This window comes from Rhipicephalus microplus, chromosome X, assembly GCF_043290135.1.
Source record: "Rhipicephalus microplus isolate Deutch F79 chromosome X, USDA_Rmic, whole genome shotgun sequence".
In the NCBI taxonomy this organism is placed as follows: domain Eukaryota; kingdom Metazoa; phylum Arthropoda; class Arachnida; order Ixodida; family Ixodidae; genus Rhipicephalus; species Rhipicephalus microplus.
In genome coordinates this window covers 440,332,119-440,357,956 of record NC_134710.1, presented here as the reverse complement: position 1 = coordinate 440,357,956, position 25,838 = coordinate 440,332,119, and the positions used below count along the sequence as shown (strand labels likewise).

Here is a 25,838-nt window from a genome sequence, read left to right as displayed (position 1 = left end):
TTACCGCAAGTATGATTTATTTTCTTAAGAGAATGTGGATAATGGACATTTATTGAGCACTCAGTGTGATCGCTGTGAGATGACAAGATTGATGAAAGCCACTCTGTGCACAATCAGACTAGTGTGTCAAGGTATTGAATCAATTTCCATGCCAAGAGGTGTGACTGTTAATTTAACGCCCTGCTGCCTACGTAACTTGAAAGCAATAATAAACTCAAATTGCGTTTCGTTAATGATTGCCGCTCTTTACTAATAAAATTTTCACGATCCACTATTTTGGTTTTCAAGTATCATGACATGAATCCAAACCATTTACAATTATATGTTTGAAAAAAAAAGACCAATATCATGCAAGGAGAGAACGATTTTTGTCTGAAGTTAATACTGCTCACATGCGTACCACCACCACGTCTATAAAGTATTTTCGCCTTTACCGTATGCTGTCCTCATTCGTCTTGTGTATTCTTTTTATAGCCCGAAGCACTGCCCTATTTGCGAAAATGTTCTCCCCATGTTTCTACATCAGTCAGATACGCAGTCAATGTTGTGGCAGCATATTCGGCGTAGACGTTGATGACGGCGATTTTTGATATTATCGCAACATTTCAATAAGGTAATGACACATTAGCGTTTCTTATATGTCTTGATCATGCTTTTATTAGGGGCAAAGGACAATACTGTGTTGGCTTGTTGGTTGTGCTTATTTCGTTGTTCGGCACAGCACCTGCAAGGTACCCACTATACGCCATGAAGATGACGATCAATAATAAGTGCGATAGCAGATACAACGTACCTGATGATGATGACGCTGCCATCAAGACATAGAACATGCAAGGTACTGATATACGTCATTGCAATGACACTGACGACAATAAAGAATGAGCGCGTTCTTGACCGCACATTTCCTTTCTAACAAAACGGCGCAACACATGCAAGGTACCGACTATTCGTCATTACGATGACGATGACACAATTGACGATGGAGACCAAACACGTGTCAGACCCCAAACCATACTTTCGCCTATGGATGAAAACGGTCGTGAGAGCACTCTCGCCCACGAAAGGTAGCATGGCAAACCCGACAAGCTGATGCGAGAGCGTGACGTGCGGCGGCTCAACATCCACGCAGGCAGCAAGCTACACCGCGGTTGCGAGAGCCCTCTGAGCAGCGGCACAACGGCGCCGACAAGCTGCTAGCCCGGAGTTGAGGGTGCGGGAAGTGGCAGGTCGATGACAGGAGAAGAAGGTATATACTGTACACACGTGTTGTGACTAATTTTGATACGTGGGTAGGCAACGTCACGCGTGATTTACAGCAAGAAGAATATTCAGTTCTTCGCTCACTAGGCACGCTAAACTTAATGAAGATGAGTAGACTTTTATACAAGTCTCAGTTCAGTATGACTGCTATTGTTTTTCGATCTTTTTCTATGTTTAACAACGCTATTTTCCATAGAAACCTTACGTACAGCTGTAAACGGCTGTTGTTCTACTATTCGCTCTCTGCTTGTTTTTCACCAAAAACACAAGTGTCTCTTGGTTACCTCGACTCATTACAAGTGAACACTCCCACCCAATTTCAATGTGAGCTCGTCTGAAATATAAATACCTTCTAGGTGTATTGCTGGATGAAAGTGTCCTTGCATTTCATAACAAATTTTCAGGACTGTCGATGCGAAAGCACCCCTTCAGTCAGTGCGAATACCTGTTTTGTGTGTTTTGCCTCCAGGAATTCAGCTCAATCTTTGAAAGAATTAGACAATCTCAGGCACTTTACATTTTTAGTTTTATTTACATGTGTGTTCATTGATAAACTAGAAAATGTTCATATTCTTTTTAAAACTGAATTCGTCATTCCTGACTGTCATAATTTTTGATGGTTCTTGCTTGTTTATTTGTGCATTGTATCCCAACATACTTCGTTGTCAATTTTTGTATCATGCACAGTTCTGTGTCCCTGCTCCTTCTTTTCACTTTTATTCATAATACAAGCCTATGGTAATGAATCAGACCTATGGCGACATTCCGGAAACAGGGCGAAGTGCCATCCCCCACAATCACCTTCATGTAGGGAGCATTCTGTCAATAGGACGCTATGACAGACTGATATAAAGCAAACATGTATATAGCTGTAGCTGTACACTTCAGACTATGTAGAGCTACCGCTGTTCCATGTGTAGCGGCAAACCATTGCTAGATCACCGTACAGACTGGCAACAAATAACACCTGCACTTCGCAAAATAGCCATAGCCACAACCATGCACGTTCCCACACCAAATTTCTGGTGCTCAGTCCCATGTCGAAGATACTTAGAAGCTCATGTAAGACATCCGGGGTTATCTGACGCAAGAAAAGCTGTATTAGAGAAGCGAGTTGGGCTAGTTGGTACGTAAGAACCACAGACATCACTAATTAGCGCAAAAAAACAGCAACAGGCAAGGTGAAGATAACCTCCCTGCGCAGCTCATACTGCTGCGCTGAAACATTGAGTTGACGTTTAGCACTCTGTCCTTTCTGTTGCTTTTATCTTGTCCCTTTTTTGCCCTAATTAGTTACGTCTTTAGCAGAAGCCATTGTAGAAGGTCCTATCACAAGAACCTTCAATCAAGGGTCATTTTCTAGACCGTATTTTTGAACAATGTGGATTTGTAAGAGACGCTAAAGGCAAACAGAAATTAAACAGAAATGTATGATAAAGCACTAGGTTAACATTTGAAAATATCTAGAACGACAGTTTTATAACCGGCAGCACTTCAGTAATACAAAAATTAGAGTATATATAGGACACGTATATGTAGGACAGTATATGAAGGATATATATATATATATATATATATATATATATATATATATATATATATATATATATATATATATATATATATATATATATATATATATATATATATATATATATATGTGTGTGTGTGTGTGTGTGTGTGTGGGTTAATTTGGCACAAACTGTGTCCTACATATACTACATATACTACAACCTGCGCACCTCATCAGTGCCATCCCCGCACTCAAAAGAAGATTGACTTCTGAAATGTTAGTCCAGCTCATCGCTTCCCAGTTGCAGTGCCACTTTCCTTAAAGCACGAAAACTTGCTCACAAATGAATTAGACATGAAATGCATAAATCAACATTGCAAGTGTACCTTCGTGCTAGAATAGCCTCCAAGGGTATGACACTCTCCCTCACACCAGCCGCTACAAATCTAGATGAACACGACCAAATAACATGAAGAAATGTCCTCCTTGAGGCATCTCTTAAATTAACAGAAATCGCTCTTATTCACAGTGATAAGCAGGTAAAGAAACTGGTTGCTATGACCAACACCATTCTCCGCCACAACACTTTATCGAATGAAGAAATCACCCCATGAACAGAATTTGAACAGAATAAATACCAAGCCATCATCACCACAAAAATTCATAAACTCAAAAGAGACCATGTGCCCAAACCCGCATTCCCTGATATAGTTCCTTATCACTACAACACCACCACCCAGTAAACCATTAACGGTACAAACGAGCACCCGTCTAGGAACACACCTTGTGACACTGTGGTTGTAAACTTATCGGACACGAGCTTGTCACCTGACGAAGAAAAACTGCTATCTAAGGGACTAAGCTTCTGCCCGACCACAAAATTTTTCGATGAATTCCACTTGCTCCGAGACCTCGACAACTTTGCTCGAAGCTTAAGGTTGCGCGAATATTTCTTGAACAGGCCTTCTAACCACAAAACAATTCACCGTCGTAAATCAAATGATTGGTCACCGAACAGTAATCGAGACAAGTGCTTGGACCTTTATATCAACGAAGCACAGAAAGATATAGTACACGAATACCACAGACAGAAAGGAAACCGAGAAAACGTGACAAAATCTGAGAAATTAATTATGAGAAATTTGGCATCTAGGACAGACATAGCAATAAAACCCGCTGACAAAGGAGGAGCAATTGTAGTCCTTAATACAACCAACTACTTACAAGAAGCATACCGCCAACTAGACGACTCAAGATTTTACGAACGCCTCCCAGGTAATCCGACAGACAAATACAAACGTATCGTATCAACAGAACTAAAGAAACTGTTGGATGCAGAAAAGATAACCAACACTGACTACAAACTGATGCGAGCAGCATACCCTCGTCCTGGTCGCTTCTACATCCTCCCAAAAATTCATAAACCCGGTAACCCAGGTCGATCAATCATATCAGGCATCGGTACAATAACTGAACCCATATCAGGGTACGTGGACAAACTAATAAGCCACATTCCATGCACCCTCGCGTCGTACAAAAAAGACACCACACACTTTCTTCGAGACATTGGAGGTCTGTGTGTGCCGAAAAACTCGTACTTGGTTACTCTTGATGTCTCCTCATTGTATACAAATATTCCTCACGATGACGGCATAGCTGCATTACGAAACATGTACACAAACCATAGACAATCTAACACCTCAGATTTCTTTGCCATGGCAACTTAGACGAGGATGGTCCTCGAATTAAATTCATTCGAGTTTAACCAAGAGTATTTTCGACAAATAAGGGGGACCACTATGGGCACCAAAGTGGCACCTAATTATGTCAACATATTTATGGGAAAGCTAGAATCTGAATTTCTTGCACAAAGTTCCTTGAAACCAATGTTACACAGAAAATACATAGACGACATCTTTCTTATTTGGACCCACAGCGAGGACGAACTTCTCAGCTTTACTGACACTTACAATGCTGTACATCCGAACATACACTTCACACACACATACTCGCAAGTAACCGTAAATTTTCTTGATGTTACCATAATGATAGAAGAAGAGAAGCTCTCTACAACCCTATATCGCAAACCAATGGATCGACAACAATACCTCCGTTACCAAAGCGATCACTCACGCCACTGTAAAAACAGTATTCCATACAGCCAGGCTCACCGGTTTAAGCGAATCTGCTATAGAGACGCGGACTTTGACACGAGCTCACACAGGCTAGAACTTATGCTCGAGAAACAAAAATACCCTCCACATGTAATTAATGACGGTGTTCAAAAAGCGAGAAAACTAAAGCGTGAAGACTTACTTATGAAGCGACCACCGCAAGAAGACCCACAACGAACAAACCTCTGCTTGACTTACAGCACAAACTTCCCCAACGTAAACAAATTCCTTAAACGACATTACAACATTCTGGAACAAAGTGAACGTCTGAAACGCGCATTTCCATCCGCTCCAAGCGTCCTTTACCGACGACCACGTAACCTCAAAGACACATTTGTCCACTCTCAAATTAACACATCAACCCTCAATAATTCATGCTGACCTTGTTTAAAGCCACGATGTCTTGCATGTAAGGTGATGCGAGAAACACACAAATCAACCAGCACACAAACTAAGTTTTCGATTAACATACGAGGAAACCTAACATGCGATTCCTCTAATGTGGTATACCTACTCGAATGCAACGTGTGTGGTATGCAGTACATCGGACAAACAGAAACACCATTTAGGATTCGCTTCAATAATCACAGAGCCCATGCGAAATCAGCCCCAAATCTACCTCTATCAAAACATCTTAATCTTCCCGACCATGCGTTCGACAAACTATCAGTAACGCTCTTAGAGACGGGATTTAAATCAAATCGAAAACGTGAACAATGAGAGTCACACCTTATCCACCGATTTAACACCAACGATAGAGGAATAAATGAGAATCCTGGAACACTTGCAGCAATCAAAGCATTAGAAAACAATAACGGCAATAATGAAAATAGTAACTGAGTTCATGGCACTGCAGCTGCGAAGGGCACTGGACAACTCAAAACAATTCCAAGTGTAACCACTCTTCCTAAGTGCAGCTGTCGTCTGTTTTCTGTTTTATTTTACTACCCAATCAATTGTGCCATGCATGACATGCCCAACAGCCACCCTGTGCACAGCCGGGAGGCCCCCACTGCACGCGTATTCCAGAAGCGGGCAAGGAAATCGCATTGCGCCCGTTTACCAGCCTCTGCCGCAATACGCGGAACCCCTCTTTCTACGACGAAATGTTGACGAGACCCCGAGTAGTTAAAGGGTTAAAACTTCCTAAAATACCCGCTTACCAGCCTCTGCCCCAATACGCGGTACCCCTCTTTCTACGACGAAATGTTGACAGGGCTCCGAGTAGTTAAAGGCTTAGAACTTCTTAAAAAAGCTCGTTTTTGCCAAGGAGGATATAAAAACCTGCTGGAGTGGAAGCCGCCTATGCTTACCCATGGGAGGGGGTGAAGCCGCGCCGAGCCGCCGGCGGCCATCTTGGCAGAGGCAAGAAACAGCTGAGTACAGCTGCGCTCGCGCTTATCTAAGCAGCAGGTGCAGTTTCTCGCGTCTTCAAAGCAAAAAAAATAGTTGTGTCAGGTTGTAAGCATTTATTCTTTGCTTTTTGGTGGCGAAATGGCCTACGATAACGCTTTGAGAAGCTCGAAAATAGCAGAAAAAACACAATCACACAAACATTAAAAATATATGCGAACAGTATAGCCGAAACGAGCAGTGCGGGGAGACTCACTGATGTTTGAAAATGATCATTCTTGAAAGAACTGGCCTGACCCTGTCCTTGATGATCTCGCGGTTTCTTTCTTTTGTCATATGGTGGATGCGGATTTTCACATACAGCTCCGCAACTTTTTTGCACAAGCTGTAGATATGATTGTCGAGGGGATCAAGGTCAAGAATGTGCTGCTCTAGCTTCTGAAACCATTTTTCCTCTACAGACAGGCGTAGCACTTCCAAAACGAGATGCTTTGACTGGGAGTTAACTGCTTGAAGTGTTCCACACTCAATCTGTAGCCGTCGCAGCCCCTTTTCAACGGCTTCACACAAGCCAATGACATCCTTGGACGGGGACACAAGCCCACCTCTGTTTTTCTGCTCAACTAGGGGCACTAGCTCATCTGAGTACAGGGCTGCAATGCACTCTTCGCATGTTGTTGTCTTGCACACTTGGCGTACAACGAAGCCTGCGATATAAGGCACCACCGCAACAACTACGGCAGAAAGGTTTTCAGGGTGCGTGTAGTCGTGGTCATCGTGAGGCTCCAAGATCGAGGACCTGCGCATGTCTGTGAGCGCACTTGTTGCGTCTACCTGGGTGACAACAGTAGTGGCATTCAGGATGGAAACCATGTCTTTGGTGCAGTTTCCCGAGCTAGAAGACGTCACTTCTGTTTGCACCAGCAAACGCTTGTATGCTGCCATGAACTGAGCAGCGGTTGGGTTGTTGTTATACCCACCTCGGCCACGAACAGATCTGAAGAAGTTCTCAGCGTGATGCTGACTCAGTTTGTGCGTCAACAAGTACTTCAGCTTACCCTGGCCAACAAGCTCGTCGAACATTTTTTCAGTGCTCGCCATGCAGATCAAGAAGCCCACAAAACCAGTTTTTCTCAAGCCTTCTAAAACTGGCCGCCCAGCCGGATCTCTCAATCCCTTTATATACGCTTGGGTGTAGGCAAAGAATGGCTTCCAGCAGGCTTCATTCTGCTTCCGCAGAGGAGCCCTGTACGACCTTGCAAAAGGGTTCCTAGAATTAAAAAGGTTGAACAGGTGATCGAAGACCCTCACGAACTTCGATGTTGCACTGGCGCCCCGGAACTGGGGTAGCTTCAGCACATTTTCACAGAAGTCCAAGGCGTCGGCCACAGAGGAACACAATGCTTGCGCAGCATATCGCACCTTCATCTTTTGTTTTTCCCATTGCACGTGGACTTTCGTGAGTTTGTTGCCCAGCCGCAGCCCTTCGGAACGCTGCAATGCCTCCAATGCCACTATGTAGGCCCACTTTATGTGCTTTCCTTCAGCATCAACAATGTAGCTTAAGTTCGCCAAGGAATTGCGGATAAGCTTAATCATGTGGCAGGCGTCTAGGATAATGTAAACATTCTTAGCATCGTCAGCTGGGTTCACAAAGCTTGAAGAAATTTGCTCACAGTCAACACGAAGTTGAGCACCTAAACACCTGGCCATAGTGAAATTCGACGAGGCTCCGTCAAATGTGAGAGAGACTACTTCAGCCTTCACCGACGCAAGCTTCTCAATGCACTGTTTGGCCAGCTCGGCCCTCTCTGCTCCTGTCAGTGAGTCTATTAAGAAGTATCCAACTGGCATCTTAAATCTGACGTTGATTCCAACGATCATGAAGACACACGCATTTGCAGCTTCAGGAAGACCGTCATCGTCAAGCCCAGTTCCAAAGTCAACATACCCTACTACCTTATCTCCAACTAGCTCTACGTGTTTCCTGATGGCCATGTCGTCTACAATTAGAGCGCAGTAGAAGGGTTCATCACGTGCTTCCGCAAACTTCTCAAGGAAAGCAAATGCTTCGGCTGTGAAGCCAGGAGCTCCTTGAATCGACTTGTACCAGCCCCTTAGTGTTCGCTGGGATGGGAGGGCTTCGTTGAACTTGGATCGTATATACTCGTACGCGGCTGGACTGTAAAAATGAAAAGTCAGTGCAAATGCTCGCAGCTCAGGTGGGTACTTGCCCTTCTGCTCATTGCCCACCCTGCAAAGTAGTTGCTGAATGTCATCCGAGAAAACAGATGAAAACACATGTGAGCCTTCTTCTGACAAGAGTTTTTGCTCTCTGATTTCTTTGATGATTTCTTGGGCACTTTCATTTCTCTTGACCAGCCTTCGTTTAGTTTGTTGCAGTGTTTTGACCTTCTTCTTCAACTGGGTTATCTCTTCTTGTGAGGAAAGGACCTTGTCTTTGTAGAACTGTTTGGTTGGCGAGTCTTCAGGAAAAGTTTCATCTCCAGGCAGGTCGCACAACCCAGAACACTCAGGACCAGACGGGGCCGGGAAATCTCGAGACTTGGGGTCGGGACGCTTCCGTTTGACCTGGGTTTGAAAGCATACGTTTTCTCAGACGAGCTAAAAAGGCAGCAAGCGCAAAAACTAAATGAAACCTCACACGTATAATGTGGGTACAATTAAGCTACACATTTTCTTTGAAGAAATAATAAATGTATTAAGTAACAAGCTTTTTCATAATCGTGCACGAGACATTGTATGCCAGCAAAAAGGACATGCACCCGCTCTGGTAATACTTTCCATTCGCCGGATGTGCCTTTAAGTATTGAATTGTAACCACTGTCAGTATGCTGTGGATGTCAATAATGTTTTTGTAGTAAACATTGCTGCATGCCCATTCCTGCTTAAGACCTGGTAAACAGGTCAGCAGTAATAAATAAATAAATATGTATCTTGATCACCAGTTAAGGCGAAGGTGAAGCAGTTACCATTACCGGTAACTTCACCTTCGCCGGCGGCGTCCGGTAATGCTGTAAACGGTAACGCAAACACGGTAACGATATGCTAAAACTACAGCTACTCCTCCACAGTACCGCCAATTCTCGGCACGCAATCAATGCCACGTATACCCGCAACAACATTTCGTGGAACAAGTATTATGTAGCGGCCGTAACGCCACAAGCGTTATGCACGCTAAACATTACGCTTCTCGTCCAACGATGGCAGTAATACTCACAGGTTTCTGCAGATGAGGCGGAAAAGCTGGAAACGACGTGGGCACACTTCCCACCCGCAGTCGCGTCGTTTGCCCAGTGCGGTCAAAGCACTCAGGACTGAAATGTACAGAGCACAGGCGGTCTCCATCCTTAGCGCGCCACCCTTCACGGCGAACTGCCCGCTCCCAAAGACTCCGAACTTCTGCATTCTTTGGAAACCTGTCAAGAAATATACGACAATCAACTGCGGCACACGTACACACATTGCCATTTTGCCGCTCTTTCATGCGCGGGCCTGCAAGCAACTACAATGCGGCTGAAATGACCGCGAGTAGAACACGCTAAATTTCATGTACTTACAGGTGAAATGTGAGGCCAGAACGTTTCTTCAGCCTGTTTGTGCATCCGTAGGCAACGCAGGAGGTAACCATTATCCAAGAGCAAGACTTGCACTCATTGAAAACTTTGAAGAGAACAGCGTGCACCAGCAACGAAGCGTGGAGGCGACACACCGGCAGCGCGCTTTCTGCCTCCGGCAAGATGACTGCCGCTGGCGTCACCTGACGGGCGTCGCTTCCACTCCAGCAAGTTTTTATATCCTCCTTGGTTTTTGCCCCACACCGAACCGCCAGTGCCAGGAGGCGCCGTCTGGTCGGGAAGAATGCGTTAGTGAAAGGAAGCATACACAGACCACTGACATCAGAAAGGTGAAGGGGAGAAAGGGGAGAGAGATGAAGGAGGAAGTGGAAGAAAAAGTGGAAGGGGGGCGCCCGAGAGAGTCCACCTTATATTCTTTTTTTTCTTTTCTTTTTTTCCCTTTTTTTCTGTCTTTTCCGTCTTTCTTTTTTCTCTGATTTAAGATTGTATAAAGCTGAGCACCAACAAACTGTACCTTTAATCCTGATGAAGGCAACACTCTAGGCCCAAACGTCGAAATAAACCACGTTGTGACCGCTCACGGAGGATCTACTGGACTATATGCAACGCTATGGCCACTCAACCACCATGCCTGCCTATATATAAATATATATATATATATATATATATATATATATATATATATATATATATATATATACAGATATATATATATATATATATATATATTTATATATATATATATATATATATATATATATATATATATATATATATAAACAACCTGCTGACTTAGTTTATTGGTCATCGGAATCAATGGTAACCTGAATGCAGTGTAATTATTGGAGCAACAGAGTTATGGGGCGAACGTTGTAGTTTTAGGTGCTCGGAAAATGCCGCATTTGTGAGCTTGATTGTTATTGTAAAGAAATGGAAATGTAGTAGCAAAGTTTGTTTTAACACGTCAAAATGGCTGCCCTGCTGCTGCGCTTTGGTATATCAATTTCCTTGGCAGCGGAGCTGTTGAAGCTTTTCGTTCTACGCCCGGCGTTCACGAAATCTCGGCGGGTACGCACTACTGCAAGCGAATAGGCAATTAATTGGTACACATTGATCGTATGATAATCGGTACACAGGTGAAAGCTGAAAACTATAGAGCAAAGCCCTTAATTTGTCATGAGTTGTCTTCTCGAGCGCGTAATAGAGGGTCATCCTCTTGGACTCCCTTCTTTAAAGGCACAACGTTTTGTTTGCGACTTCTTTATTTAGAGTTATTTTTAGCCCTGCGGCTGGTAATCTTGAAATTCTATCGCAAATGCTTTATCACATTATATATTTATTGCTAGCGGTGCTAATTCAAAACTATTTGGCGACAGGTCAAAACGCCCTCCAAACTTCCAAAAGAAACTATATAGCTTCTCAGAGCGGGGAGTTCCTGAGACTACATACGCTCAAGCTGCGGTGACGCTGAGTGCGCAACTTTCCCATATGGGTACCCGCGGGCGGTGAAGTTGGAATGATGTGTTCAGAGCGTGTCTTCTTCAGAAATAAGAACAGCAATCCTGGCGTAAGCAGTCAAACCAACCTTGAGAGCAGCGGCGCAACAAAGCGAGAGGGATGATGAAATATACTTCTGGCCCTACTCACCGGTGGCCAGTCGGGGTCCAGAAATGTTCTCTGATGTCAACAATACTAGCTTTACTCGTGGAACGTCACGCGGGGCTTCTGTCTATGTCAAACCAGAGAATTGTTGATTGGGAACCCTGATGAGTCTCATCCCTAAATTACAACCAAAGTTGAAAAAAATCTTATACGCAACGCTGAACACTAATAATTAGTCAGAAGTACCCCTCAATGCGGAACTCCCAAGCAACACAAGCATCTCGGGCTTCCTATTTGGTGTTAGTGGTCTCTCATGCTCGGACGAGTGTTCTAGAAGTGCGTCTCGTTCTTGACTGTCGCCATTGAGCATCGTCACTGAGGGCAGTCCAATACATGTCTTCAGAAATTGGTGGAGGGTTTTGTGCTCTATAAATATGCAGTTGTTGTTGAAGATTAGCGTGATAGTGGAGGTCAAGGGAATAGCGTTACCATGCCGCATACGTTCGTTGTCGAGAGCGCGTTATAGTTTAGCGGGGTAGCGTTTACGTTACGTGACCTACCGAGCTTGAGCGCTGGCGTTATCTAGAGGAAGGTGAACGCATTAAAAATAGTGAAAAGAAAGGGAGAACTCTCGCTTATACCCCCACGCGCTGCTATAGATATTTTTTTTTCTTGGGTGCTGCCATATTGCTAGCGATCGGACTTTTTCTTGTCTGACAACCTATCTGGCATGCAGGAAGCTCGCTGTTTGCATAGAAGGTTACCGTGCCACGGTGGTTTTAACGCGAGAGCGTTAAAGAGCTCGTGCTGCAGAAAACTCGCCACCAGCGTCGGCCACGTTGGTTGGTGCAAAAAATTGTCTGTGCGTCTGTGACCGAAAAATACAGTTAACGAGATAGCCGCGGGAGGCCGCTAATTGTCCACGCGTGCGCGCGCGATCACACTGAAAAAGCCACGCATTCCAAGAAAAAAATAAGTACTCAAGATCACGAGGCGCTGTAGTTTCTTAGCCCTGCCACCTCCCCCTGCTTAGCTTCCAGCGCTTTCATCGGGACGAGAGAAGAGATAGTGCAATTGCAGCATGCGACAAACCTTGGTAACTTCACTCGCACTGGACGAATTCTACATTTTTTGTGGCATTGAATTCGAGAGGCAATAGGCTTTTTTAGTGAATTCATTCTATGGTTATTTAAAAAAGTGTTTCAGGGCTCCTTTAACGCATTTTGTTCGACAGGTGTCACGAAGAAAACGAGCATATTCGGCAATACCAGCGCAGGCTGGTCTAATCTAGTGTGTGCGTGTTTTTGTGCTTGCGTGTGTATGTAACAAAACATATGAAGAAGTATACACTTAGCGGTTAAAAGATGCACTTTGGGCCGGATTTCGCTATCGCGTTCAACTGTTAAAGGCGAAGCTTAAGGGTCCCTCAGTTTTTATCGCGCTTTCTTGGATTTTACGCGCTGAATTTCAACTGAATTGATGCAGCTTCATTAGAAAATGAGTCTATGAGACGTTCTGACAAGATTCAAGACGTCGAGGGACAATTGTTTTATTTTACAGTGCCATGAATGAGTCTGCCCCTGTTAATGCAGTATATTCACAGCACCGAAATTCTGCTCGAAGAATGCGCAGTACTTTCAGGTCTTTTTTTTTTCCAGAATGAGCAACAGCACTTCCGAGAGCATAGTAAGTGTCTTTCTTAAAGTGTAGCCATCCGCTTTTCTAACAAAATTTTCTTACACCACGCTTTGGCGTCGGCTACAGCACTTGCATGAAGCCGTGCGTTAGAATGTAGTGGCTTGTCTTTATTTAGTGGCACTGATGGTTTCTATTACCTGCGCACTGTTTTCTAAATTGTTTCTGAACTCCGAAGGAGTGGCAGCATCTTACTCGTTCTTTTGTTTTTACAGCTGTGCCCTTTAAAACAGCTTCTATATCAAACGAGGCTGAGATGCCTGCGCGTCCCCTTTTTATCTCAATTTTTTAATCGCGATATTTGTGCGATTCCCGGTGCCACATTACTTTACTCTGCGATAGAGAGAAATGCTACGTGGGGCTGTTTCTCAGGGAAACATTGTCATTCTTGGAATAGCTGTGCACTCTAAGGCAAAAAGGTGTTAAAACAGTGTGCGGTTCGTCCTTTTGGGGATTAATGGAGATGCCACAATCACTATTTATTTTAGAGACTAACGGCACCCGGTCTCACAGTTAGTCCCCGCCGACTAGCTCAAGAAAATAACAATTCGTTCTCACATTTACACTTTAGCAGCTATCCGTTAGTATCACAAATCACCTCAAAGGACTAACATTCAGTCCTCGCATTTAAACCTTATCGGGCAACCGTTAGTCCCCACATTTGCAACTTATCGGGCAACCGTTAGTCCTCATAGTTGCACCTTGCCGAATGAAGGGTTGGTCCACTCAAATACTACAATTAGATGAACTTTTTCTCCCCAGTTCAAATATTGTTTTTCTATTTATTCTCCGCCATTCGTAATACTTTTTTTGCTTGTTTTTCTGCGCAGTGAGAAGCAAATGGCGCCGAAAAGAACACACAAAAAATTATTTAGCCACGTCGTGTATGTCACTGCTTTCGCAGTCACTGCAACAACAAAAGACAAAAGTGAGACATTCAAATCTTTTAATTTTCTCGATACACATGAATGTTCTCCAATCTTTAAGAGAATTCGTGGTGAAACGTACAATTCCGGCTTCGTTTTAACATCTTGTTCACTCCTTGTGAAGCTCCTGCGACGGAAGCTATAGATGACAGGCATTGCAGACGCCAGCGCACATAGCCTTCTGCATGTTGTGTGCCCACGGGTGTACAATAAGATTGTAAAAAATAGTCACGCGTGACATAAGATGAGGATGCATGCATATGCCAAGTATGTGCAAGTTGACATAAAACATACCTGTAAAATATAAAGCGCAAATAACTTTACCTTTACATATCTCACAGTCCTTCTGAAGCTGGTCCAACGAAAGAGATACACTCTAAGCCAAAAATGGCCAAAATGGGAGCAACGGCTGTTTTTACTCTTTCAGACCGACTGTTACTCTCCGAAAAGACCAAGCGGAACAAGATGGCCGACTTGTTCGAGAATGGGGGAGCAACTGTATTCATCATAAGTTTGTAAGGGAGCAACGGAAAGAGGAACCGCTGTAAATGCTCTCGTCACGCAACGGTTACTGCCCGGCAGGACACCGCACACAAATATGCATGCCGCCCACATTGATATTCATGGGCCAGATTATTGTTTGTTCTGTGTGCCAAACTTCATTAAACCAAAAACAGTGATTTATTTTAGCATCCGTAGATAATAAGATAGCAGCGCTGGCTGAACACAGAAGGCCTGAGAATACAGTACGGCAAATACCTAACACACGCAGCAGCAGAATGGAGAGTTGGCACGTCAAAGCGGACCGAACGCCGAAACACGTGCAAAACAACGATAAAAAAAGCCTAGACACGCCGTTCGTCCGCGAAGTAAGGGCGTCAAAGTCGATCAAGCACCGAAACACGTGCATAAGCCCCCCCCCCCCCCCCCCCCCCGCCCAAATATATCGGAGAAGAAAAAAAAAAAGCGGACCCAGACGCGCTTCTCATCAGCCATACACTTAGTAGCACGCTTCACCGTGTAGTTTGAGGGCAGAATGACAAATCTGCGCCATCTGCGCCCGCATGACAAGTGTGGCGCTAGTGTAGCAAACGATGTAAGTTACAAAGTAATTTTAGATGCGGAGCATCTTATACTCGCGCCTTGTAGTGCGCCGTCCGCGTCGTCCGCACCGCTTCTCGAACATTCGACAGCTGACGCGCGCGCATGCGCCGTCGCGCCGTCGCCCACTCTTCCACCATCTGTGCATCCCTTCCTCCTCTACACACCGCGCGCGCTTCACTCCTCCACCATCTGTGCACCCTTCCTCCTCTACACACCGCGTTCGACATCTACAATTCTCCTGATTCTCCAGTGGACGCGCATGTGGCGTCGCGCTTCGAGAACATTCAACAGCTGACAGTGCATGCGCCGTCGTGCTGTATATATACTCAAGGTCGGCGCTCGCTCGCTCAGTTGCCGCTCGTCGGTTGGTTTGTACGGCGCGTCGACGTCCAAGGTCGCGGTGAAATGAATTCCAACGAATCCACAAACACAATGATCGACGTCCCTTCGACCAGCGCCGCCCTTTCGCATACGTGTGTACGTGTTCACTCATTTAACACCCCCTCCTACAACCACGTTAACCAATTTAGCCATCGACCCAAGTAAGTCGCAATTTAACACCCCATTTCACAACCACGTTAACCAATTTAGCCATCGACCCAAGTAAGTCGCACTTTAACACCCCGTTAACCAATTATATGGTCCGCATCCTCCTCAGTGTTCCCCCGAGGGAAGCTGCGGGCAATTTCTTTATTCAGTGTTTATGTTGACTAGCACTAAATAAAAATTACACTCAACTTTTTATATTTATTCATGAGTTTTAGTGTACCTCAGTTTTTTTTTATAATTGTATTAGGAGAACACACTGAAATTATTGCGCTGACGCCTGTGCTGCCACTGCTCGACGTTTTTTTTTTTTTTTCGGCGCAACTAGGTTCGCGTTCGCACTACTTACTCATTTTCATATGGTCTGTGGTTGGCGAGCACATGGACGTGCCAGCTTGTGAGCTATGTTTTGATCGTATGTGTGTGTCGCAGATTTGCGTTTCTACTTATTCGTGATGAAGGTTAGTGTATATTTATCTTTATGGAGCGCGAAGTAGTTGTGGATTTTGCTGCTGGGTGGAACAAACACATCGTAAACACGTCTTCAGCTATCTGCAAGCCTGTTCGCTCGTCAGACAAAGGACTGTGCATGCATCAGCGTGCAGGTGAGTGACATTTCCAGCAACATTTAATGCTCTTACAATACATTGTTGAGTGGTTGCGCTATTGAAAGAGAAATGATTTGCTCTTAGTCACCGTATCCATTGCTAGCCGTATCGGACTGAATTACCTCTATTACCGCCTGCATACCCTCTTGCTTCCCCTGTCACCACTGCAGTGCCAGTGTACTTTTGCAGTTAAAAGTTCATTTCCGCAACACCACCTCGCTTGAAAAAACATTGGGGCGGGGTTGTAGCTGCATTCGTACTGGCACTTTTCTACCATTGGCTTTATGTAATGTTAACGGCTGAGTGTTGGGGCCTTGGGCCGCATTTTTTAGAGATGTAAAGTGTATGTAAATCAGTAAGTGAACAAATCATTGTCGCATCACTTCACTGGAATAGCCAGGCGGTGCATGCATCAGCGTGCAGGTGAGTGGCATTTCCAGCAACATTTAATGCTCTTACAATACATTGTTGAGTGGTTGCGCTATTGAAAGAGAAATGATTTGCTCTTATTCACCGTATCCATTGCTAGCCGTATCGGACTAAATTACCTCTATTACCGCCTGCATACCCTCTTGCTTCCCCTGTCACCACTGCAATGCCAGTGTACTTTTGCAGTTAAAAGTTCATTTCCGCAACACCACCTCGCTTGAAAAAACATTGGGGCGGTGTTGTAGCTGCATTCATACTGGCACTTTTCTACCATTGGCTTTATGTAATGTTAACGGCTGAGTGTTGGGGCCTTGGGCTGCATTTTTTAGAGATGTAAAGTGTATGTAAATCAGTAAGTGAACAAATCATTGTCGCATCACTTCACTGGAATAGCCAGGCGGTGCATGCATCAGCGTGCAGGTGAGTGGCATTTCCAGCAACATTTAATGCTCTTACAATACATTGTTGAGTGGTTGCGCTATTGAAAGAGAAATGATTTGCTCTTATTCACCGTATCCATTGCTAGCCGTATCGGACTAAATTACCTCTATTACCGCCTGCATACCCTCTTGCTTCCCCTGTCACCACTGCAATGCCAGTGTACTTTTGCAGTTAAAAGTTCATTTCCGCAACACCATCTCGCTTGAAAAAACATTGGGGCGGGGTTGTAGCTGCATTCATACTGGCACTTTTCTACCATTGGCTTTATGTAATGTTAACGGCTGAGTGTTGGGGCCTTGGGCTGCATTTTTTAGAGATGTAAAGTGTATGTAAATCAGTAAGTGAACAAATCATTGTCGCATCACTTCACTGGAATAGCCAGGCGGTTGCGCACAGAATTTTTTTAGGCCGGGCGTAGGGAGCCCAAATTGACGACCATATTCGCTTGCCCGGCCTATTCAGATAAGCGGACCCCCCCTCCCCGCACGCCTAAAAAAAAAAAAAAAAATCTGCCCACATCACTGCGTCACTTGCTTCACCTCTGCGCTGAACGTACTATTTTATAAGCGCACCATCAAGCGAGCAGTTTACATATTGACAGAACAATTGGAGGAGGAATGACCCAAATCTTTCAGATTTCTTTAGTGATGCAAAACCTTAGCAAAACTGAATATTGTAAAAGACAATCATAAATGCTGTATGTTCTCGTTAGCGCTGTCATAATTCTGCATCATGAAATCTTTATGCGCTGTGAAAACTTGGCATGCCGTTGAAGTCACATATCGACGTTAATACCAATCGACGAAAATTTCGACAACCTCAATAACGCCGTTTGGGATTTGCCGCATGCACATAATTAGGCTGATTCCCACTTGGCTGTTCTTAACCTGACTTCACTGCTACCAAATGAAACAATATTTAATGCATGTCTTTTACTTTTTTTTTTCAGGGATATGACACAAATTTGGTTATACTGCAGATAAAGATGCTCCCAACGATGCTAAAGTACAGAAAGCAAGTGAATTTTGGTAAGTGCAGACTTTTTGTACTACGTATATGAAAGCATCGCTTTTTAGGGGCAAACTGTGCATGTGTTGGCCAGAGAATAGTTCATTATGGCACATAGTTACTGTTACACAAGGCGAGGTAAATTAATGTTACACAAGGCGAGGTAAATTAATGGGGGTTTTTAATGGGCCCTGAGTCCGCGATCACAGTCTAATGATGATGATCACCGCCATGGCTCGTACCCACTCAGGGGGATCGCAGTGGAGGCAACGTCGTCTTCCTTCTCCCCACGCTTCCCTTGTTTTTCCTGGTAGTGATACTTTGTATCATTACACTGGCACTGACAATTCGACATGGCTCCGCTGGCCCGTGTGTGTGCTCACACTGTTACCGTTAAGATAAAATGTTTATGTTTTCATTGCAGGGATTGCTGTTTGTACTAAAAAGCCAACTGCCAAGATTTGTTTACGCTGGTACTCCTAAAAGTATGCTTTCCCTATTTACATGAATTTTGGCTTGCACAAAGCATAACACTTGGGCCTAGATTCACAAAGCTGTCCATGCGCAGGCCTTCATAACAGCGTTTCTTGACTTGCCTTTACCCTGTTTTCTGCAGATGTTTCGTGGGTTTAAAAGTGCCACAGCATGTTGACCTCCCCCACTCTGAAATATTCGCGTTCAAAGTTCCGCAAGAGTGGGCTTAACTTTCTTGTGCACCTCTTTGCTAGTCCAAGATACTGAAGTGTTATGCTCTTACTAGAGGTGGCAGTGTTTCTAATGTTTGTATTTCCATCACATTGACCAAGTATGCGATCTTGGCTTGACTGGTAGCACATCCTCAACAAATGTCTTTGTGGCACATGTAGAAGGCAGTACAAAATAAATAGGCAGACATTCACACCAAGAGCAAACTTCTAATAATGCTTTTTTTTGGAAACCATGGTGTGCTTATTCCAATTTGTCTAACAAGCAATAACCTGTTTGGCTGTGAACCAACAAGACGTTGAGCTAATAAAAGCTTCACATCTTGTTGCTCTCAAATATATATGTATTGGCAAGCTATCTGTGACACTGTCAAACAAAGAATCAGAATATCTGTGCATGCCTTAAGATATATTGCTTCGTTTACATATCTCGTGGCTGTGACTCGTCAACCGAGTGAACAAATGCACCCTAGTTTTCTAAATTTAAAGCATTTATTGAAGGTAGCATGGTCTACATTAAATTGTCTATAGTTTTGTCCAGCCGTTTGCGTCAGGTACAAAGAAATATACTGAAGATTATCATGTAGCCTCTGCAAATGGTTCCTTTCAAGCAGGCTTTGCATGCTTGGCTTGTGCCTACAAATATTGCACAATTCAAGACGCAGCAGCGTATGATAGAACAGTAGAATCGAGAGCAACTATGTGCACGAGCTAATTAAGTATTTTAACATGAGCGGACAGTACGTGTTATTTGCCACACACATGACCTCATTTAGAATGCCCGTTGGTGAATGGGCTCATAGAAATGTCACTCAGCTGTGTATAGGAAACAAGTTAACTGAGCCTAAGGGTATCTTTAACTGCTACAAATATGCCTTGTTGAGGTGCTGCACATTTTCTTCCAGAATATTGCTGTCTGAGACATCATGTGAAGAGCGTCTACCACATCAGCATTTATATGGCTTGCCAAGTAACGTTTGGCCGAACCTTCCTTTTTTTCACATTTCGTTTTGCAGTAGACATCCTAGAATGTAAGCGCTGCTGCAGTGTGTGTGACTCATTGTTATGAATTGATTCTGGCATGTTTAACCTCACACTTCTATTTTTTTTCTTGCAGCAATGAGATGCTTCACGTATGCCTGCGGTGACGTTCTGCTGCGCTAGCCTGATGGAAACACCAGCTGCGAAACTTGAGTTCTTCAGAATTGGAGAAGTTGCCCTTCTCTCACCAATGATGACACAGACTACCCTATGCTAGAAATTCAAGATTGTTTTTCCACGGATGACGCAGAAAACCTTTGATGTATTATGGTGTTTGTTTAGTGCTGGCTGTGGTGTGGCGAAGTCTACTTTTACGTGTGGTCACACGTCACCTCATAAAAAGAACAATAAAGCATTTATTTTCCTTTCAATATTGTCCACTTTTTGTGTTAGAAGCACCCAAGCAGTGCTCTTCCAAGGAGCTCTCGCCATGTGTTAAGCGTGTGACAAGCATACTCGAGATAAATACTCCTTTCCCCAAGGAGTAACTGGAAGCATGTGCAGTTGGTTTTCAGAGAGTAATTGCGAACACGTGGTAGGAACGGTAAAGAGTAACTGTTGCTCTTAGAAGAGCAACTGGTGGGAGTAATGGTTGGTCGGCAGGGAGCAACTGGTGGGAGTAACTGTTGGTCTGCAGGGAGAAACTGGAGGGAGTAACTGTTCATCCCCCGAAGGAGGAACTGAAAGGAGAGGAACGGTTCCTCCCTCTGCAGTTACTCCTTTTAGGAGAGTAATGGGAGTGGCAATGCAATTGCTCCCTGAAAGGAGCAACCCCTATACCCCTGTTGCTCCGTTTTGGCTTAGAGTGTAGATGACAGGCATCGTAGAAACCAGCGCACATAGCCACGGTGTGTTCTGCACGGTGTGTTCCCACGGCCGCACAATGTGTTTCTAAAAATATTTATCCACACGTGACAGAGGGTGAGTATGCATGAGTATGGCAAATACGTGCAAGGTGAGATGGAAACATACGTGTATAAAAAACATGTAAATATTTTAACGTGATGTAACGCATCGTCAGTGACGCATTTCGATCCCCGTAGCGCAACAGCTTAAGTGCGGTAGCCGCAGTCATAACTCTGAGGCGTCGTGAACCACTGTGTTGCCAGCGAGGCAGCGAGTTCTAAGTGAGCGCTGCCGTTCAGCTCGAGCAAGCGAACACGAGACCAAACATGGCATTGCACTTGGAGCATCTGCCGCCAGCAAACCTCGAAAAGAAGAGCGACCGTACGCTGGGCCGCCGCCACGAGCAGCGAAAAGTTAGTTTGGAGGCAGCGCCTGAAAAACCGACGGTAATGCGGCCCTTTTCCACAAACTCGAGCGAGAGCAGCGAGCAAAGACGAGTCCACCACCATGGCAGCCGCTAACAGTCGGCGACGAGCTGCTGGCAACCGGTTCACGGGGAAGCCAACTGTAATGGTGACCAATATTCACAGACTCAGTTCCGATGCTAGCGAAAGCCCCGCCAGCCCGTGCTGGTGCACTTACAGAGCACTACATACTACAACCAAGCGCGTTGCGAGCAACCGCAACGTGTTTTCGACGACTCGCAAAACAGCGATGAGGTTTCCGCCCAAATATCGTCAGTGCCGGAGCTCATCACGGCGGCAAAGATAGGCGACCACTCGATGAGCGAGCGTCCGGGCGGCTGAGGGCAATGGCGGCTAATTTCCGAGTGGTCAAAAAGCACAGATGAACTACTGACGCCACAGCCGACATTCGCTGTGCATTTCATGCGTGCGATATACAAAGCGACTGAGCCCGTTGCCGCAATCGCGATACGTATACACCCGACAGGTGCAGCAGAATAGAGAATGACCACCTACTTGTGAAAAAAATCAGTGCTAATTTCTTCCCTAAGTCAGACTTAAATAATGTATCTGGCCGGTCTGCTGTCTTCTCGGCCGCCATGTTGACCTTGATTCCCAACCGGTGGTGTCGTGAGTTGGTCGTCACTATCTTGACTAAGCCAGGGATATAAAGCGCGTTGTGGCGATTTACCGACCGGCTCCAGATTTCATGGGTGCGGCAAAACATAAAAGAAGCAGTGGACGCTCATCCAAGCGTACACACAAAAACCGCGTCGTAAATCTTAGATCGCCGAGTGCTCCGAGCGCGACGCAACGGGTACCGTCACCAGCAAAATCGGGGGGAGGACTGAGCCAGGAGTGAGGAAGACGGTTAGTTTCCTCGAAAGTGGTTTTCTCACGGCCCGCATCTCCCGCCATGTTCATCCCTTTGCATGGAAGAGGGAGGGTAAGTGGTTTGCACGCGGCATGCATTCCGGTGTGGTTATACTCCTCAACGATCTATGCGTTCATCGCGCACGCTAATTGGGCTCCGTTACTCTTTTTTCTGGTAATTTTGCCTAAGAGTGTAGGCTGTGTATCTTCGGTTTATAGCCGAGGTTGAGCATCAGTGTCAATGTCAGTGCGGGTCGTTTGCCTTAAAAGAAGTGCTCTGAACATACCCGAGTACCCGCGAAAGGTACAAAGTATTTCCTCGGCCGCTGCTCTTCGTTAAGAGGAAAACGATGCAACTTGAAGAGTCCACAGTTACAAAAACTCCGCGTCTGGTGATGCATGTGGTATATTTCTTCCGACAGCTGCTTCTTTCATTTCTGTAGTTGTTACTGTACCCCAAAACAGCGCAGTAGTACCCTGATGATAAATTTTTGGCCGTCATAGCAATGAAGAGGAGGAAGGGAAGAAATGAAAGGCAGGGAGGTCAACCAGACGCACGTCCGGTTTGCTACCCTGCACTGGGGGAAGGGGTGAGGGGTTTAAAGGAGAAAAGAGAGAAAAGTGAAGGGCAACGTGTGTGTAGATGTGACCTTGTCCATTGCACGCTTATAAGCGGTCGCGTAGTCCGGTCGTCTTTAGAACACTTAGCAATGCCCGCGTCGCTTTGCTGGCCAGCGACGCGTAGAGCCATGAGCCAAGTATCTCCTCTTCGAAAAAGGGTCTACTGTCTAGTGTCTCTAACGTTTCGCGTAGCAAGTTGCGTTCGCTCGCAAAACGTTCACATGAACACAGTAGATGTTCTATTGTCTCGTCAGTGTCGCACGATTCACATCGGGAGCTATCCGCCATTCTTATGCGAAAAGAGTACGCCTTTGTAAAAGCTACTCCTAACCACAGGCGGCACAGTAAAGTTGCATCCTGGTGGGAGAGGTCCGATAGAACTTTAAGCTTTCTAGATGGGTCCAATTTGTGTAGGCGGCGGTTCCTGACACTGGGGTCACTCAGCCAAGTTTCCGACATGGTGTTAGCGAACGAGTGAAGGCCCCGTGCAGCGTCGGTTCTCGACAATGGAATTGGGGTTGTCTGGGCGTCCGCGTGGGCGGATCGCGCAGCATTATCAGCAAGGTCATTACCGACAATACCACAATGTCCCGGTAACCACAGGAACACCAAGTCATGTCCTTTTGATAAAACTTTGTGAATCACTTCTATTATTTCATTCACTAGTTGTTGATGCTCCCTCTGTCAATGAAGAATCCCAATGAAGAAAAACATAAAGCACATGTTGGCTTAATACGCGGTAAATTGCTCCATAACGCCTCACATACCAGTACCAACACACACACCCCAATCCATCACCCGCATGACAGAGAGAAGGAGTTCGTTGGCTGCCAGACCGGACCTCTCCGCACGATGAAATGGTCTAGATTACTACATTTTTGTAATAATAAAAGTGAAAAAGTCCCAGCTTTGCCGCAATAGCGAGGCAATGAACGCGATAGCAACAAATTGTATAGTCACGCACCCAGTGGCAAGCAGATCGAAACGTGCCCTGCGTTTCTCACGCACAAATAACACACGAAACATACTCGCAGGTACTTAGGAACGAGAATAAGCGTCTCAGATGTTACTTCGCTGTGTCCGAAAAGCGCACCCTTTTCGAAAACGCAGACTGTGGAATGACTGCAGGGACTTTTGCGCGCCCGGTAACTACAACAGAAACGTTCTAGTGAAAGCCCAACGCAAACAAAGACGTCCGATCGTCCCAATCGCGAGATAGGGGCACGCGAGGGAGCGTCCTACTTCTCCACTCCGAGCTTTCTAGTACGTGTGGGAGATGAGAATGAGCGCCGCTGCGCGCTCATTGCGCCGTCTGGCTGGTAATGCTGAAAACGCGATATATCCTCCCGAGATTCTCACCACCAGCGCTAAGAGGTAGATATAAATATCTTGCCGTTTGAACATTCAAGGGCATGCTCATGGGCTCCGGAAGTATATATATATATATATATATATATATATATATATATATATATATATATATATATATATATATATATATATATATATATATATATATTGTTACGGAGATTGCAAGCACACGGAAGAAAGAAATGAGTGTATTAACAAGTAGTTGAGAGCCACCTGGGCTGCCAGCCTTCTCGGACGAAGCGCCGTCACGGCGCCGCTAAGGCAATCAGGACCGGCAGTATAGTACCGTTTTAGTCGTGACACAGGAACAACATCAGTAGGTCGTGTGGCAGAAGACAAGTGTGGTTGAACGGGAGTAATGAGGTAGTCGACGTCGGTGACCTTGCGGAGAACTTTGTAGGGCCATGTGTATCGTGGGAGGAGCTTCTCGCACAAGCCTTCACGTCGATGCGGCGTCCAAAGTAGGATGAGAGAGTCAGCAGGGTAGTCAACGTCACGTTGCCAGTCATCGTAGCGGACTTTTTGTGAGGCCTGAGAAGCAGTGAGCCAAGTGTGCGCGATTTGGCGAGCGACGCGATCTCGAGAAGCAACGTCCTGAGCATACGCCGTTGGTTCGGTGGTATGAGAAGGAAGGAGTGTGAAGAATGGCAATGCAGGGTTGCGGCAGTACATAAGAAAGAGCGGAAAATAGCCGGTGGTGTCATGCCTTGACGATTGTATGCAAAGGTAACGTAGGGGAACGTTGCATCCCAGTCACGGCGGTCAGAGGAGACGTACACATAGACAACATGTCTGTAAGAGTTTGGTTGAGGCACTCCGTGAGACCGTCGGTCTGCGGATGGTAGGCAGTAGTAAGATGATGTTCGGTGGAGCAGCTACGGAGGATTTCGCCGACAAGTTTTGCGAGGAAGCAGCGGCCACGATCCGTCAAAAGCTGGCGTGGAGCCCCATGCCGCAGAATGACGTCATTCAGTAGAAAGTCTGCGACGTCTGTAGCGCAACTACTTGGCAAGGCACGAGTTATAGCGTATCTGGTCGCCTAGTCAGTTGCGACAGCGATCCATTTGTTGCCTGACACGGACGTAGGAAAAGGGCTGAGCAAGTCCAAACAGACGCGGAAGAATGGTTCTTGGGGAATGTCGATAGGTTGAAGCAGGCCAGCTGTACGGAGAGTAGGACGTTTGCGACGCTGGCAGCGCTCGCAAGCAGCGACATAGTGGCGTACAAATTTATACAGGTCAGGTCAAAAGAACCGTTGCCGCACGCGGTGATAGGTGCGTGAAATTCCCAGGTGTCCTGCCGTTGGAGCATCGTGCAGATGTTGAAGAATGGTCGCACGTAGATGTCGGGGAATAACTAGCGAAAATTCCGGGCCATCAGGCTTCATGTTGCTACGATACAGAATATCGTTGCGGAGGAAATATTGACGGAGCGAAGGGTTGGAATGTCCCTAAGATATTTGCTCAATGACCGTCTTGAGGGTTGAGTCCCAGCGCTGCTCTGTACCGATGTCGCACAAATCAGATATGGCGAGCACACAAGAACCGCTCTCATGGACAGCGAGGCTAGCAGGGTCCACCGGATAGCGCGAGAGACAATCGGCATCTTGGTGCAACCTGCCAGACTTATAAATTACGTTGAAGTTATACTCCTGAAGACG

General features: G+C 45.5%; 1 protein-coding gene and 1 long non-coding RNA gene across 3 annotated transcripts; one reads left to right on the top strand and one right to left on the bottom strand.

Annotated features, from left to right (window-relative positions):
• Positions 1–8,417: 8,417 nt before the first annotated feature.
• Positions 8,418–10,081, bottom strand: LOC142775502 (THAP domain-containing protein 1-like). The gene is made up of 4 exons (XM_075876940.1): positions 9,882–10,081; positions 9,542–9,740; positions 8,535–8,892; positions 8,418–8,482 (listed from the first exon to the last, which is right to left on the bottom strand). Exons 1-4 carry the CDS (start codon positions 9,950–9,952, stop codon positions 8,418–8,420), a joined length of 693 nt encoding a protein of 230 aa, XP_075733055.1. The 5' UTR covers positions 9,953–10,081.
• Positions 10,082–16,049: 5,968 nt separating this feature from the next.
• LOC142776605 (uncharacterized) lies at positions 16,050–20,374 on the top strand. 2 transcript variants are annotated; one of them, XR_012887667.1, is made up of 3 exons: positions 16,050–16,377; positions 18,200–18,278; positions 20,080–20,374. It is a non-coding gene; the product is annotated as an uncharacterized LOC142776605 (long non-coding RNA). The 2 variants fall into 2 exon arrangements; XR_012887666.1 differs by lacking the exon at positions 20,080–20,374 and adding an exon at positions 18,683–19,474.
• The last annotated feature ends 5,464 nt before the right edge of the window (positions 20,375–25,838 follow it).